This window comes from Quercus lobata, chromosome 8 (assembly GCF_001633185.2).
Source record: "Quercus lobata isolate SW786 chromosome 8, ValleyOak3.0 Primary Assembly, whole genome shotgun sequence".
Lineage (NCBI taxonomy): Eukaryota > Viridiplantae > Streptophyta > Magnoliopsida > Fagales > Fagaceae > Quercus > Quercus lobata.
Genome location: NC_044911.1, coordinates 27,154,463 through 27,169,772, shown reverse-complemented (window position 1 = coordinate 27,169,772; position 15,310 = coordinate 27,154,463). Strand labels below are relative to the sequence as shown.

Sequence of the window (15,310 nt, the reverse complement as noted above, 5' to 3'; positions counted from 1 at the left end):
TATCTCTATTGAAACTGGGAAAACAATTGCGAAGTCAAGCAAAGCACTTGTACATAATGGAAGTTGTCAGTGGACGGATTCTATTTCAGAAACTATATGTTTTTTTCAGGATGACTCTTCAAAGGAGCTACATGATTGTTTCTTCAAGCTTGTTGTCTCCATGGTATTGTTGTTTCTACCACATACTCTTTCTTTTGGTCATTAACCTTTTTTCATCTTCCTTTTTTCTTTCCTGCTAAATGAGATATGATTCATGACATTCTCTCTTTGCCAATTTTCCAGCCTCTAAATAAATTTTGATTGTGCTTCTTGTACTTCTTTTTTATTTCAGTTTATCTATTAGAATGTGTGTGTTATAGACTTGTAGTCATTAGCTCCATCTGTTTAAACATTCTGGTTATCTAAATAATTTTGGATGACTTTCTTACTGTAGGGTTCAGCTAGATCTGGCATCCTTGGAGAGGCTACAGTCAATATGACAGGCTATATGAGTTCACCTGCTCCTGTTCCAGTTTCACTAAGATTGAAAAAGTGCAATCATGGGACAATTTTACAAGTGAGTTGTACAATTGTATGCTATTTGTTTCTTGGTGTTTGTTTAGACTTTGCCACGTTACACATCATTAGAAAAAAAATTAGGACCTTCTTCTTATACCTATCTGATTCTTTTTCCCCCTTTTGGGAGAGATATTTTATGTCTTTATTATGAAAGCAACATCCTGTTCTAATTTTAAACCTTCTTCAAAGTTTTTAGATTTGGTCCACTTTGTCATAACTTCATATGAAGCTAACGAAGGCCATTATATAACATAGGTATATTATCATTCCTATCATAGCGGAGAAGCACATAAAGAGTATTGTGTGATCATAGAATACTTATGAAGTTGAAGGAAAATTTTTATTAGACTACTATTAGACTCAGTATGCGTTGTGGTATTGAAAGTTAGACTGGGAAGAAGTAACATATTCATGCTAAAATGAGAATATTAAAATGAATAGGTGGAAATACACAGAAAGATAGGATTCGAAATGAGGAAACTATTTTAAAGATCAGTGTGTAACAAAGGTTCAAGCCCTTGAAGAAGAATTAAAGCTGATGAAGGATGGGAAGCAGAACCAGAGGGAGTCCAGCACTATGAAGGTTCCTAGTTTGTCTAAAACCCATGCTAAAGTTACTCCTGTCCATGAAGATATGAAGCCCTCAAAGGTCAGTTTCATTTGTTCTGCAATTGCATGGTAATATTCAGTGTCAACACTAACTAAATAGCCTTTTTACTTGTACATTGGTTTAGAAGAATGAAGTGGTGAAAAACACTAGTCAGCAACGTGATAATAAAAATAAGCAATCCTTGAAGAATGCTCAAGTACAAGAACTTGCAAAAGATCATCAGAAGCTTTGTAGCAACCAATATCAAAGAGAGGTAGGGTATTCGAATATTTGGTTTATTCAAATATTGCCCCATAGCTATTGTACATTAGACTCAACTTATTTAGATAGGGCTAAACGGATGGTGGAAAATCTGCTGATTGTCACCAAAAGAACATTTTCTCATCTCTTTGATCATGCATATATCTCTTGTTATATCTGCATGAGAATATTGAATTGCAAAGGAATCCTTTAGTATGGATGATCTCATCTTAAACTTTTTTTCACAACATATTACTCTGTTGTTTAATTCTTAAAGGATGGTAGTGGCAATGAGATTCTTGATGAAAGTCCTCTTGCTGTTGGAGTCGATCCTGCTTCAAAGATTCAGTTGCTTGAGCATGAACTTGCCAAGGCTATGGAAGCAAATTTAAAATATAAAGCTGAGCTTGACAGGTATCTATAAAATAAGGATCTTATACCTTCAAAACACATAAATGTGCATATTTTATTGCTTGGTATGGTATCATCCGTATATGCTTCTCGTGCTTTGTGAAGGAAATCTTCATTTAAAAACAAGCAAAGATGGAAAAAGAAAGGGCTTTCCATTTTTAGTTCCTTGGATGCAATTAGATTCTTCTCATTAATTCTAATTAATTTTGCAGAATGAGAATATGAGAAGACGAGATTCCCAAAACTGATAGTATCTTTTTGGTCTATATATGGATTACAAAACTACAAAAAAATGATTCTTACTGACTTCAGCCTACCACACTTACACAAATAATGTACATTGATCAAAGCTTTTAATGTTGATTCCTTGACTTTTTCTGAAATAGTGATCAAAAACAAACTTCTTAACCACAATCATCATAGTCTAGGAGTCTGATTTTTAATCTTATTACTCAACAATAAATAGCAAATAAAAGAACTGTAATTTTTTTTATTACAGGAAACTAGCATATGCCTTAAGCATGCAAAACTCTACTTAATTTTTTTAGTTCTACTTTTCATTCTCAACAGAATTTTCTGCATCTTTGCTGCAGGTTGTCTAAAAGCCGAAACAACCATGCACACTTCTAAAAAATCAATAGCAGAAGATGACATAGTGGCAAAAGAAAGTAACGGACGCACAAAATCATCACTAGAGGCAGAGTTAATAGACATTCGCCAGCGATACCTCCACATGAGCCTCAGATACGCTGAGGTAGAAGCTCAGCGTGAGGAACTTGTGATGAAGCTCAGGGCTAGCAAAAATGTAAAAAGATGGTTTTAATGAACTCATGACCATAAACAAGCAATTTCTTGTACTTTTTCAGTCTCCCCAATTCAGGTAGCTTGTTCCACGAATTTTTGAAGTATCTAAGATTTCTCAATCTTTTACGTATATTCCAGAGTGTGAGTTATTGTAAAGAAGAATAATACACCCCTAGCCCAAGTTTGTAAATGAAGGAACAATTGAGGCTGACAGGATTATAGAGACGTAAAAGAAATAGAACAAAATGGTTTTCTTTTTTCCTTTTCTTTCTTAATTCCTTTCTTTCTTCTTCTTTTATTTTTTTATTTTTATACAAACAAGAGGAGGAAAAAGAAGGAAAGAAACCCCAAAGTATAATGTTTTATAATATGGGAAAATGGAGTAGGTCTACTTTCCTGAACTACTTTTCAACAAGATTTTTAAAAGTAATACAGCAAAATCCAATAGCATTTCAATTGTCACTAAATAAATTCGAATATCATTTGAATATTCTTGTAAGTATACTGTAATTGTTCGTACGGAAGCCATTGGTGGTGCAAAGAGCTTACAAACTAGAGTTGAATTTTACAATGGGCTTCTTCTTAGAAATTTTTTTTTTCTTCAAAATTTTGTCGTGTTAAATTGTTAGGGTTGATTTCTTTTTTACTGAATTGAATTCTCAATTTCTTATTCAAGTAATGATTAGTTTCTGTGCAGTTACAATGACAATTTACAATTTTTATGCACCTGAGCATATAATTTTCATATGAGCATATCATCTTTCCTTAAGTGTGAATCTTGAAAGTAATTACAAAGAAAACTGACAATTCCTTATCATACGGCTTCATATATGCCTCCTGAAACAGTTATTACAGGACTAAATTTGCAGAGAAGAACTTTTACCTTCAAAAAAAATAAAAGCAGCCACTAATGATTGCTATTCTGCCAACAAAATTTGAGAAGGTGATTTTGGTCCTGTGTACAAGGTATTACTCGTTTAGCAAATGTTTTGCAAAAAAAAAAAAAAAGGTCTCTTACATGGTTGATCCCATTGAGTATTGATTTTCCTGCTTATCCGATAGGGTTCGGTGCAAGGTGAACTACCTGATGGTATTGTCATAGCAGTTAAGCAACTCTCATCTAAATCAAAGCAAAGAAATTGTGAATATTTAAATGAAATAGACATGATTTCTTGTTTGCAACACCCAAATCTGGTGAAGCTTTATGGATGATGTATTGAAGGGGAGCAATTATTGTTAGTCTATGAGTACATGGAAAATAATAACTTAGCCGATGTATTATTTGGTGAGTATTATGTAATCTTGCTTAGCACTGAGCTATTATGAAAAAAAAATGAGATTAACTTTTTTCCATTGTTCTTGAGGGTGTGGTGGTTTTTTTCCTTTTTCATTTGTCTGTGCACTCTATATACTGATGGAAGACAATTCTCAGTAGAAGGTGCAAAGCACCTGTGTTCTCATGTTGTGGCAAATTTTGCTGTGACTTTAGTTATTGCTTTCCTTTGTGTTGTTGCATAGGTTCTTAATGAATGTTTTCAGTCCCTTTTTTTTTAAGAAAATGGCAGATTAGTACCCGATTTAAGTGACCTCGAGTACCAATCTGCGTGGGGAAAAAATTAAACAAAAAAAAATCCAAGGTAGTATGCCTTTTTTTTGAATATAGGCAGATTGGTACCCGAGCCCAGGAAGCTCGGGTACCAATCTGCCTAATTTCAGACTCACCCAGGTATTTAAGCCAGGGTAATTTCGAAATTACGCAGATTAGTACCCGAGCCCATGTAACTCGGGTACCAATCTGCCTAATTTAAACTTAACGTTGGCCTAGTACTCTCAAGAAGATCATGAACTTAGGCAGATTGGTACCCGAGTTTCTTGGACTCGGGTACCAATCTGCATGACACAAGGAAATTTGATAGTCTATGTTCAAACACGCAAAAACACAAGGAATTTCCACACCTTTACGGATCTTAATTTTTTTTCCCCTAGATTAGCGAAAAGCCTCTGAGTCGATAAAAGAAATCAACAAGAAAGAGCAAGAGAAAAAGGACCAAGAAAACCGTAAAAAGTTGATATTATCTCCTGCGTTTTTTCCCATGAGAGCCTCTGAATTGAAAAATCAACCAAAAAAGAAAAAGAGAACAGAACCAAAAACCGCAAAAAGTTTGTCATTTTTCCGCTCAATAAAATTTCCACACCTCACGTGAAATTTCAGATATGTTTTTTGTATAGATTAAGGAAATAGAACAAAGAGAACAAAAGCCAAAACAGAACCATGAAGTTCTACCGAAAAATAAAATTTTAAAAAAAAAAAAATAAGAAAGAAATTGCTACGGATGAAAAAGCCGTGTCTACTAATTGGATCTTTGCAAACCAGTTTCTTAACCCAGTTGCTATTCATCCCTCTATTCTGATTCTACAAGAAGAAAAAAAAAATTTAACAAATCAAAAAAACCTTCAGATCTATCAAACCCAAAAACCCTTCACCCCAGAAAACAAATTGAGGAGAACAGAGATAATTTTTTTCCCCAATTAAATATATATGTACCTGAAACGACAGAGTTGAGCCAATCAATGACTTCTCTGCGGGACTTGAGCTTCTTGTTAGTGTTAATATGCCCATTTGCAACCCAAGGAATTTCGGCGAAAATGGGTAATTACCCATAAAACCCCAACTATTTAGTTAGTAGGGTCGGTTTGGAAACATATTGGCAAACTAGCAACTCAAGCCTCAGAGGCTCGATTTAGGGGCCCAAAATCGAGCCTCTGAGGCTCGGTTTACGTGCTTTGGAATGGCCTTGATGTGGCAGGAGTCTACGTGGAACTCGAGTTTTTAAGTCTCGAGTTCCACGTAGGTGCCACATCCTAAACTCGAGTCTCTGAGACTCGGTTTGCGTAAAAAGTTAAACCGAGTCTCAAAGACTCGAGTTTCAACCAAAAACACGCGCGCGTTGAACTCGAGTCTTTGAGACTCGGTTTTAATTTGGAAACCGAGTCTTAGAGACTCGAGTTTCAAACCATTATTTCCCCTCCTGTCTGGTCTTATCAAGTGTCTTTGCTGTCCTCTGTGCTAGGAATACGTGCTCTGTGCTAGTCTATTAGCTGATACGTGTTGTGCTAGTCTATTAAAGCTTATGTTGAAGGACATGTTTTGTCTGTTGCTTGTGCTAGTCTATTAGTCTATTTTGGTGCTTTTGCTAGTCAACACAGTCTTTGTTGCTTCCTCCAGCAGGTAAGATGAGTACGTTGCTGACCCATGTGAATATAATTTGTCTGTTTTGAGACATATTCAAAAAATATGTTAAACTATCACAAGCACCAAAAACTTCTCTCAGACTATGTTGAACCTAAAAAAACTCTCACACAACTCTCTCACATGAAGAACAACTTGCCTCAACAACTCTCACCTTCAGCAACTTCAATCACAGAACCTCTCTTAAGAACTCTCACAGAGACTCAAACTCTCATACATATTTAGCAGCAAAACATTGCTCCTTTCACTCTCATACAATCTCAGCAGTACATTTGCACATCATTATGTCAAGTAAGAGTCTCCTCACTCTCTAATTAGTTGTTTAGTGTATATAGCTGCTTTAAAAAGTGTTGCTTGCATTGTTTTAGTGTATATGCCATTTCCTAATAAAATATTTGTTTGTATTAGGCAAATATATTTGTTTCCTGATAAGATATTTGTTTGTATTAAAATATGTATATTTGTTTCCATATAAAATTTATATAAATATATTTATATTTATATTTATACAACTATATAATTAAATATTTATATATACATATTTTTATTTATATATTTATAAAACTATATAATTAAATAATTAAATATTTATATAAATATTTTTATATTTATACAACTATATATATAAATACTTATATAAATATATAAATATTTAATTATATAGTTGTATAAATAGGCTAAATATATAAATATATTTATATTTATATATTAAATTAGATGATATGTCTAATTTGATTGATCATGATTATATTCACATTAGTGTTTTTCTTTTTCTTTTTTTGTCTGATGAACCCTGCTCTATGTTATTTCATCAATAGTAGTGTAATAGGGTATGGCATTAATTTAAAATTACTTGAATGATGTTGTTACATAATTGCACTCATTCATTTGCACATCCTCATGACTTTTGTTGTTTGGTTTGATATTTTTATTTATATTTTTGTTAGAGCTGAGTTTCAATTTTGTAATGGGGGTGAGTTTTGTCTTCAGTTTTTTTATTTGTTTGAGTATGAAATTATAATGATTGAGTGTGTTTGTATGTGATGTGGGGTGAGTATATGCAATTGTTACACTTTTAGAAGTTGTGATTCTTGTACTTTGAGTAGATAGAAAAGTTTTTGTAATTGATGTGAAATGAAAGAGATCAAATATGTCACTAACATAAATTTAGTTGGCTCTCTAATAGGTGCACAATCTTTGAAGAATATTGACATAAATGTATACTTCGGTGGACACCTTTACAATCCTGAAGGGATTGACGGATTCCCATTTAGAGGGGAGGGTATCGAATGCTACTACATGATGTTACGTCGTAAGTTGAAGACGTTGACTGATTTGAAGAGGAAAATAATGGACGAATTGAAATTGAACCCTGCTTGGTATGACATCAAGATTATTTATCGTTGCCCACAAGAAGTTCTTCATGAACGGATAAATTATGGGTATATGGCGATTAAAGAAGATAAACATGTAAAGATGATGTTTAATAGGATCCAGAAAATGCCCCAAGTAAATGCTGCTGAGTTGTATGTAAGTTTGGAGGCGAGTGTAGACAACAGTACTGAGGTGGTGCAAGAAACATCTACGGCTTTACAATTTACAACCCTAGATGATGGATGCACTACAATGGAAGGGTATGCAATGGGAGGTTATACGCTCTCATCTCAAGATTATGTTGCGAATACTGGTGGAACCCTCTACTCTCAAGAGACACATTTAGAGGAGGAAGACGAAGACGAAGACGAAGACGAAGATCATGCTGCGAATGATGGTGAAAATAATGATGATATGGATCAGTACGAAGAGAGGATTGAGCGAGGTGACTTTGAGAACGATGTGGATGAGCATGAAGTCGTTCCTAATTTTGAAGAGGAAAATATGGAGTACCATGATGAAGGTGATGCAGATGATGATGATATTGGTGTCCAGCATGATACAGATACGACCACTGGCTACAGACCTCCTGCGGACTCATTCTACGCAAATACTTGGGAAAATATGGTTGATCCTTCACGTCTTCAGATACCATATCTTTGTACTTGGCAAGATGGGATGCATTTTTGTAAAGGGTTGACTTTTGCAAATAAAGCTGCGGTGAAGCGTGCATTGATAATATACGCAGCAAAGGATAATAGAAATTTCTCCATCCAAAGGTCGAGCACAACTGAATTGTGCGCCGCATGCATTGACGACAATTGCAAGTGGTACGTTGGGGCATACATGAAGCCTAAATTCAATGGTCTGTGGATGGTCACGTCTTATGTGGGTCCACACAGTTGTATACCCTTTGGGCTGCGAAGAGATGGTAGAATGATGGATTCTAATTTTGTTGCATCAGAAATTGTGGGAAGATTGCGAAAAAAGCACACTGCTACTGTTGATGAGCTTTGGGAGATCATCCGTACTAAGTATGATCATGAGCTTTCTTACTATAAAGTATGGGACGCAAAACAAAAGGCAATTGCTAAGATTTTTGGGGATTGGGAGGAGTCTTACCAAAGGTTGCGAAAGTTGTTGTTGGCATACTTGGATCAGGATTCGGGTACCCAGTATAGCTATCACACCATACCTAAGCCATTAGAAGGTACTACGTTACTGCGCTATGTATATTGGGCATTCGCTCCATGCATTGCTGCATTCCAGTATTGCAGGCCAGTGATCAGTATTGATGGAACTCATTTATATGGTAAATACAAAGGGGTATTGATGATTGCAATGGCAACCGATGCTAATCAAAAGGTTTTGCCTATCGCCTTTGCTGTTGTGGACAAGGAGTCAGGGGCTAGTTGGGGGTGGTTTTTAGAGTGTCTCAGGACTTCGATAGAGCGTGTTATTGAAAACAAGGATATTTGCATTATTTCTGACCGACATAAAGGTATCAAATGCGCCATTCGAGAGTGGCCTAGAGGGCAAGGCGGAAGAGAACGGGTATATCATCGATATTGCCTTCGACATGTTGCTAGCAACTTCAACACACATTTTAATAACCCGACTCTAAAGGCATTGGCCTTGAAAGCTGGATATGCGACTTGTGATGCTAAATTTGTGTCTATAATGCAAACCATTAAGGAGGCCGAGATTAATTTACTGAGGGGTGTAGACCCTACTGATCGCCGGATTATACGTTATATGCCATACACATATCTAATGAGTGAGGATGTAGACAAATGGACCCAGTCACATGATGGTGGAAGACGTTACGGGGCAATGACAACCAATATCTCTGAGTGCTTTAATGGGGTTCTTAAAGGTGCCCGCGGTTTGCCCATTGCTGCAATGGTTGAGTTCACTTATTTTAAACTTGTTGCATATTTCCACGATCGACATAAACAAATTACTTCTGATCTCTCTCGAGGTAAGGTGTGGAGTGATTATGCAATGGAGATCTATAACAAAAATGAGCAGAAAATTGCAGGACACACTCTGAGGAATTATAATCATGCAGAGGGTATATATCAAGTGGTTACCCCGTATAACGACCATAGAGCTGGAGGGGGAAATCACAGTCATGATGTGCGCATATTTGATAGAACCTGTGGTTGTGGAAAGTGGCAAAACTTGAAGATCCCTTGTTCGCATGCAATTAAAGTTCTTAAAGCTCTGCATCTCGATGCGCCCAGCTATATTGACCCATGTTACAGTCTGAACAACGCCATTCTCACATATTCACATAATTTTGTGGTGCCAAAGTCAGAGTCATTATGGAGAGACGTTCGCGGACCACGGTGGGTGCCTGACCCACGATTGTTGCGGGCCAAAGGTCGTCCTACGATGTCAAGAATAAGGAATGAAATGGATGGGGTACGGCGAGAACGGGGAAGCCGGAGGGAAGATCCGGAGTTGAGGGAGATTCAACCGAGGCAACGATGTACAGTGTGTCATCAAGAGGGGCATAACCGTAGATGTTGTCCCAATTCCCATGGGGCTTCGACAAGTGGTAGTGCTATGAACTAGGCAAGTGCCGTCACTGTTTTTATATAATATACTCAGAATGTCATTTGGTTTTTGTTCTTTGCATTTGGAAACTAATAACCGTATTTCATGTTTGTCAGGCAAGCGGAGACTTTATTTTCGTAAGTGACATTGTACGTGGGACTTGTCGTTATCTTCTGTATGGACAAGCTAGGTGATTATGTAGAGTATGTTGTATCAGTATGGACAAGTGTTAGGTGACTATGTATAATATGTTATATCCGCTAGGCGAATATGTAGACTATGTTGTATTAACTTAGTTGTTATTTTGTTTATTGTTGTAAATTACGAATAATTGAACTCTTTGCTATCCATTTTACTCGTTACATTAGTTGCGTGATGCAGCTTTTTCCTATAATACGAACAATGATATTACTTTGGCAAGTTCAACCACAAGGCCCTTCTAGTATTGAACTGCCATTGTGTGCTAAGACTTTTGTCCAACAATCATTTTATTGAATAGTTACTGTTTTAATTTGGTTGTAAAACTTTAATGTATGCTCCCTTCGCCTATCATACGTATGTAGTTGTTTGATGTGTTCTGGACCCTGGAAAATTTGCTGCAGGGGAGAAAACTAATTCTGGTCCATGCACCTGTGGCAAAAAAAAAAAAAAATCCCAGTAGAACTCAAGTATCTAAGACTCGATTTCTATTTATGGAAACCGAGTATAAAATACTCGAGTTCTATTGGGATTTTTTTTTCCTTTTTCTTTTTACCCCAATTTGAGAACTAAAAAACGTAATTCAATGTGGTAAATAATTCTGGTCACCTGCGGCCAAAAAAGAAAAAAAAAAAATTCCCAGTGGTCTCCTGCTGCATGTCAGGTGGGGTACCCAGGTCAAAGGATGGAATCGGTGATAGCTGAAGAAATGACTGTGGGGTGGGTGGACGGACGTCAGACCCAGAACAAGGAAGTGGGGTGGGTGGACGGACGTCAGACCCAGAACAAGGAAGTGGGGTAGGTGAAGGGATGGTGGGCGTAGGGGCTGGATGTGGGCTAGGTGAAGGGATGGTGGCAGTAGGAGCTGAATGTGGGTTGGGTGAAGGGATGGTGACGGTAGGGGATGGATGTGGGATGGATGAAGGGATGGTGGGGCTGGCGGATGCATGTGGGGTGGATGCACAGGGATCGGGGGTAGGGAGAAGCTGAGGGGTAGCAACAGGCGGACGGGATTGACATCCGGCCGGAGCTGTGCTCGTGCTTGGGCCGGTAGGCATAGCTGCCTCCTCAATCGGGGCCTCAGGGATAGGAGGTTGGACACGTGTCATCGCCTGTACTGCCGTCAACACCTCAGTAATGTCGTTGTGGTCCTCCGTGCCCACTGGATGACGCCTCAATAAACGGACGTATCCTTCAATCTGCACATGGAAAAACCACACATATTAGACCTGCAATACGAAATCAACAATGCCAATTGATAATAAAATAAATGTTGGTTCTGCTACTAATAATTGCAAATTAAAGGGAGATGAAGTGGTAAGCAAAAAATGTAGTAACAAACATCATGCTCTCTAAACAGTGGTTTCATGGTAAGAAATACGGTAACATGTAGAAGAGATTGAGAAGTTACCAGCAGAGTCACTACAGCACCAGGCCTATCGATGAACCTCCGAGTCACCCTTTTGAACCAGTCATGGTACTCGTGCTCTGGAGGCATATCACCAAGCACAGCTTCACAACGCCGATCAAAGCGATAACCCCACTCAAGGATATGCGCAGCATGCTTCTGCATCCAATTAACACCGATCTTCCCCCTCAAATCAATGCCATGAAGCACTCTGTCAGTGTTAACAGCGCGGGGAATTTCTTGGATCATCCCGAATTGACGAACAACACGATCCGGTGTATGTTTCTCTACTAGGTGGAAACATACAAGCGGCACCGTTGCCGTCCATACGGCCCTCCCTGCAACACACCAGGGCGGGAGGTCGTCAAAATGAGCTTCATATGGCTGCCACACCACCTACAATAGCCAAAAAAGAAGTACACAACACATTAGGGAACAATGTTTATATTTCAAAGTTCACGAAACCTATATGGACGTTCGTAAAAGCGTAAAATAAGGCATTTTCATACCTGGTCTGGCAACATGGAAGCTAGTTGCTCGCGATACCTGTCCCTGAAGATGTGGGCGGGCCTATTTTTCTTGTTTGGGACCCACAACCACCTACAATCAAGAAGAATGGATCAATAAGTACTGAGATAATGTTAAAACTATAATGTAATCACATATATGAAATGAAAGGAAATAAAAGGAAATTGAAATTTGAAGAAATAATGTAATCACTTAAGATGAAGAAATGAAGAAATAAAAGGAAATTGAAAGTAAGGTGGAGGGTGAGGTCATGTGAATTGCAATAGTAATTAATTCAAAGTTAGCTTTTTTATACTTTTTATTTATTTATAATTTTATATGCTTATATTTCTTTATATATTATGAGTCAAAATCCATATAATTTATTGAGTCTTAAAACTATAAGTCCATATTTCAACTAATATATCAATTTCAAGTCTAAAACTCTACCCAATAATTATAATAATACTATTGATTCTCAAAAAAAAAAAAAAACAAAACTATTAAAACAATTTTTCTATTAAAATATTCTAAAAAAATTACAATTAAAAAACAGAAATATAAAAGCTCAAGTTAAATATTGCAGTACTAGTTTTATTACTTATATATTACGTGTGGACCCACATAAACAAAGCCTAAAACTTTTTTTTTCAAGTCTCTTTCTCATTTCCAACAACTAGTCACATGCTAGGTTCACAAAACAAGAAAGAAAACACAAAACAAGGCAATGAAAATTCAAAATAGAATTGAAGAAGGACTAGCGAACGAAGAGAAAGAAGAAGAAGAAGAAAAAGAAGAAAGAAGAAAAAGAAGATGAAGTAGCAATAGCAACTGCCTCGCCTCAGCCTCTCCACACAACTTGACTGAAAAGCTCATATGTTTAAATAGCTTTCACACTAGTGTTTTATTTTGATCTTTCTTAAATACAGTCCTAATGAATCAGGATGGGCCACATATATTCTCAATTATATATTTCTTTGTTCTAGGGGTTTCTGTTGAACTTTATATTCTCAGTCATAATGCTAACTCTCTTTACATGAAAACATCCAACTATATAAGTAACATATTATATTCCTTTTTGATTGGCCTTCCAACTGAGTTTTCTCTACTTCTTTTAATCATTACGTTGTTTCGATATCTTCTCTTGCTTCTTATAGGCACAATCCCCAAGTTCCAAACTGAAAAGGAATATTTAGATTTATATTGTTTGAAATGGCTTTCATCTTGAATAGACAAATCATTGATGGGATTGTGGCTGCATTGTTGACAGCCTCAATCCTAGTGGAAATATGCATATAAAGATGGTAAAACAAATTTCCACATATAGATGCATTTGTGTTTGTGTGTGTGTGTGTGTAATGCATTGTAGTTGTCAAATATAGAATCATATTGGGAATCAATTATTATTATTATATTCTTTTTTTGGTATTGTGCATCATAATGTGCAGACATTTTGAAAATTTATATAATACTATAATTCATATAATAATTATACATATATAATAAAATTAAAGCATTTATGCTGATTCACCTCTTACTCATTATATGTAGTGTCTTTTACATTCTTTATAAATAACCTAAAGACTCTCTCTATGAGTGTTACTGATTACAATAAAACCTTTATAAAAAACCTAAAGAGACTACGACTTCAAATAGCAAATAAAATTCCTCAAGAAGAAGTTAGAACCAAATAGAAAAAGAACTCAAAACATAATATAAGACTCGTGCTTTGGTGAAGACAGTATGTTATAGCAGTATGAGGTAGAGACTTACTTCAGGGATAGTGGACCACGTACTGAAGGACCGTAAGCACCCACTGGCGGGCCTCGCTCAACTGTCGGGCACAAATAGGGGAACCTGGCCCATGCCCAGTACTGGAGCAACAGCAAGCACCCACCAATCTGACTGGTGTCCTCGCTTGCCCTGCATAGCTCTCGATACAACCATGCAAGGCAAGCACTTCCCCAACTGTACCTCCGTGGATTGTGAAGGTTTTCCAACTGCTGCACCCACATTAGATGCACCCTATCGCCGGATTTGTCCATGAATATTGTGTCCCCCAATAGCGGTAGGATGTAGCATCGTGCGTACTTATGCAGCTGATCCTCTTCAGCATCAGGCGGCAATGGGTTAGCAACTTCCTCCAAAAGGCGGTTGATGAGAATCCTCTGCCCATCAAGTTGCTTATGGTTATTTTGAGTTACAAGTTGAAAACCAAGGAAGTCCCGGCACACATTCACCCAAGTTTTTTGTGTGCTCCCTGATATAGCGTCACCATCAACAGGAAGCCCGAGAAGAACCTCCACATCCTGCAATGTGATGGTCACCTCACCATGTGGCATGTGAAAGGTGTGAGTCTCGGGCCGCCATCGCTCCACTAAGGCCGTTATCAGGCCATTGTCAATCTCTCTACCTGGGACCCACAGGAGTCCCTCCAAACCAACTGTGGTGATGATGTTCCTCACTCGGTCGTCCACCATTGGAGGTTGCTTGGAGAACTCTGAACTACGACTACGGCAAGTAATGGACCCTGGATCCTGCACATAACAAAATCATGGATTAATATAGTATATGCAAATACGTGTACATTGTATGGATTAAATGCATGTGCACAAGTTACTGTTTTAGTTGAGTGTTTTACCCGCCCATTCCAAATAGCTTCGGACCGATGCGTCGCCTGCTGTGTCAACACCGAGTCGTCAATGGGTCCAGGCTGTGTATAGTCAATGCGTCCAGCATTTGCAGCAGCCATACTGAAGAAGAATGATAAGCAGTTAGTTTCAAAATTGAACACACAATATGCTTAAATATATAGGTATGACTTAGAGCAGCCATAATGAAATGACGACTATGGTTGCTTGTTCATAATTGCAGAATCATAGCAAATTTCTTAGAACTTTGAAGGGAGGACTTCACCGGGAATTAGCTTACTAAACCGGTATTTTGGTAGTTATTTATTTAATTTTTTTTTTTCGGTATGAAAGTTTCCAACATATATCTACTAAATCCTTTTCATGAGAATGATTAAACCAAAATACTCCTCACATGTTTGTGTGTATACTGGCTTTAAAGTAAAAGAAACAACAAGAGAATGAGCCTAATCTGTTCATACATGCACTAATTCAAACATAGTTTGAATTGAATTTTTGTCTATCAATAGAGTATAAAATCATAAATTACAAATTAAGTTTTAACTATTTCAAGTATCTTGCTTTATATGGTAGTCGATATTTACACTATTTATGCTGTAGGTAACTTAGGTTGATTTCAATGGATTTAACTATAGCATATTGCTTTGCTTTGCTTTGCTTTGTATCTCACAGTCATATGATTGTGGACCATTGGGTAATCTTAATTTGTTAAGAATCAAATATGTTAATATATGGGA

General features: G+C 37.1%; 3 protein-coding genes and 1 long non-coding RNA gene across 5 annotated transcripts; 3 read left to right on the top strand and 1 right to left on the bottom strand.

The window, feature by feature from the left end:
* The first annotated feature begins 133 nt into the window (after nucleotides 1-133).
* LOC115955314 lies at nucleotides 134-899 on the top strand. The gene is made up of 3 exons (XR_004084093.1): nucleotides 134-163; nucleotides 434-556; nucleotides 814-899. It is a non-coding gene; the product is annotated as an uncharacterized LOC115955314 (long non-coding RNA).
* Nucleotides 900-1,089: 190 nt separating this feature from the next.
* On the top strand, nucleotides 1,090-2,463 carry LOC115954789. 2 transcript variants are annotated; one of them, XM_031072724.1, is made up of 4 exons: nucleotides 1,090-1,207; nucleotides 1,296-1,421; nucleotides 1,686-1,822; nucleotides 2,413-2,463. In XM_031072724.1, the coding sequence occupies exons 1-4, from the start codon at nucleotides 1,097-1,099 to the stop codon at nucleotides 2,447-2,449; spliced, it is 411 nt and encodes a 136-aa protein (XP_030928584.1). In that variant the 5' UTR covers nucleotides 1,090-1,096; the 3' UTR covers nucleotides 2,450-2,463. The 2 variants fall into 2 exon arrangements, with proteins under 2 accessions (XP_030928584.1, XP_030928583.1); XM_031072723.1 differs by having other exon boundaries at nucleotides 1,293-1,421.
* A 3,675-nt stretch (nucleotides 2,464-6,138) lies between these two features.
* LOC115955390 lies at nucleotides 6,139-10,153 on the top strand. Its single transcript, XM_031073504.1, has 3 exons — nucleotides 6,139-6,164; nucleotides 7,060-9,827; nucleotides 9,926-10,153. Exons 1-2 carry the CDS (start codon nucleotides 6,158-6,160, stop codon nucleotides 9,825-9,827), a joined length of 2,775 nt encoding a protein of 924 aa, XP_030929364.1. The 5' UTR covers nucleotides 6,139-6,157; the 3' UTR covers nucleotides 9,926-10,153.
* Nucleotides 10,154-10,612: 459 nt separating this feature from the next.
* Nucleotides 10,613-14,674, bottom strand: LOC115956674 (serine/threonine-protein phosphatase 7 long form homolog). The gene is made up of 5 exons (XM_031074983.1): nucleotides 14,564-14,674; nucleotides 13,696-14,459; nucleotides 11,925-12,015; nucleotides 11,419-11,811; nucleotides 10,613-11,206 (listed from the first exon to the last, which is right to left on the bottom strand). The coding sequence occupies exons 1-5, from the start codon at nucleotides 14,672-14,674 to the stop codon at nucleotides 10,613-10,615; spliced, it is 1,953 nt and encodes a 650-aa protein (XP_030930843.1).
* Between the last annotated feature and the right edge of the window lie 636 nt (nucleotides 14,675-15,310).

What these genes read in the sequence shown, in the direction of transcription:
- LOC115954789 (XM_031072723.1), top strand. Translation starts at nt 1,097, where the DNA reads ATGAAGGATGGGAAGCAGAACCAGAGGGAGTCCAGCACTATGAAGGTT. An exon ending in AAGATATGAAGCCCTCAAAG is followed by an intron (nt 1,208 to 1,292) that starts GTCAGTTTCATT and finishes ACATTGGTTTAG; the next exon opens with AAGAATGAAGTGGTGAAAAA. An exon ending in GCAACCAATATCAAAGAGAG is followed by an intron (nt 1,422 to 1,685) that starts GTAGGGTATTCG and finishes TAATTCTTAAAG; the next exon opens with GATGGTAGTGGCAATGAGAT.
- LOC115956674 (XM_031074983.1), bottom strand. Translation starts at nt 14,674, where the DNA reads ATGGCTGCTGCAAATGCTGGACGCATTGACTATACACAGCCTGGACCC. An exon ending in CGTGGTCCACTATCCCTGAA is followed by an intron (nt 12,016 to 13,695) that starts GTAAGTCTCTAC and finishes TCTTGATTGTAG; the next exon opens with GTGGTTGTGGGTCCCAAACA. An exon ending in CTTCCATGTTGCCAGACCAG is followed by an intron (nt 11,812 to 11,924) that starts GTATGAAAATGC and finishes TGGCTATTGTAG; the next exon opens with GTGGTGTGGCAGCCATATGA.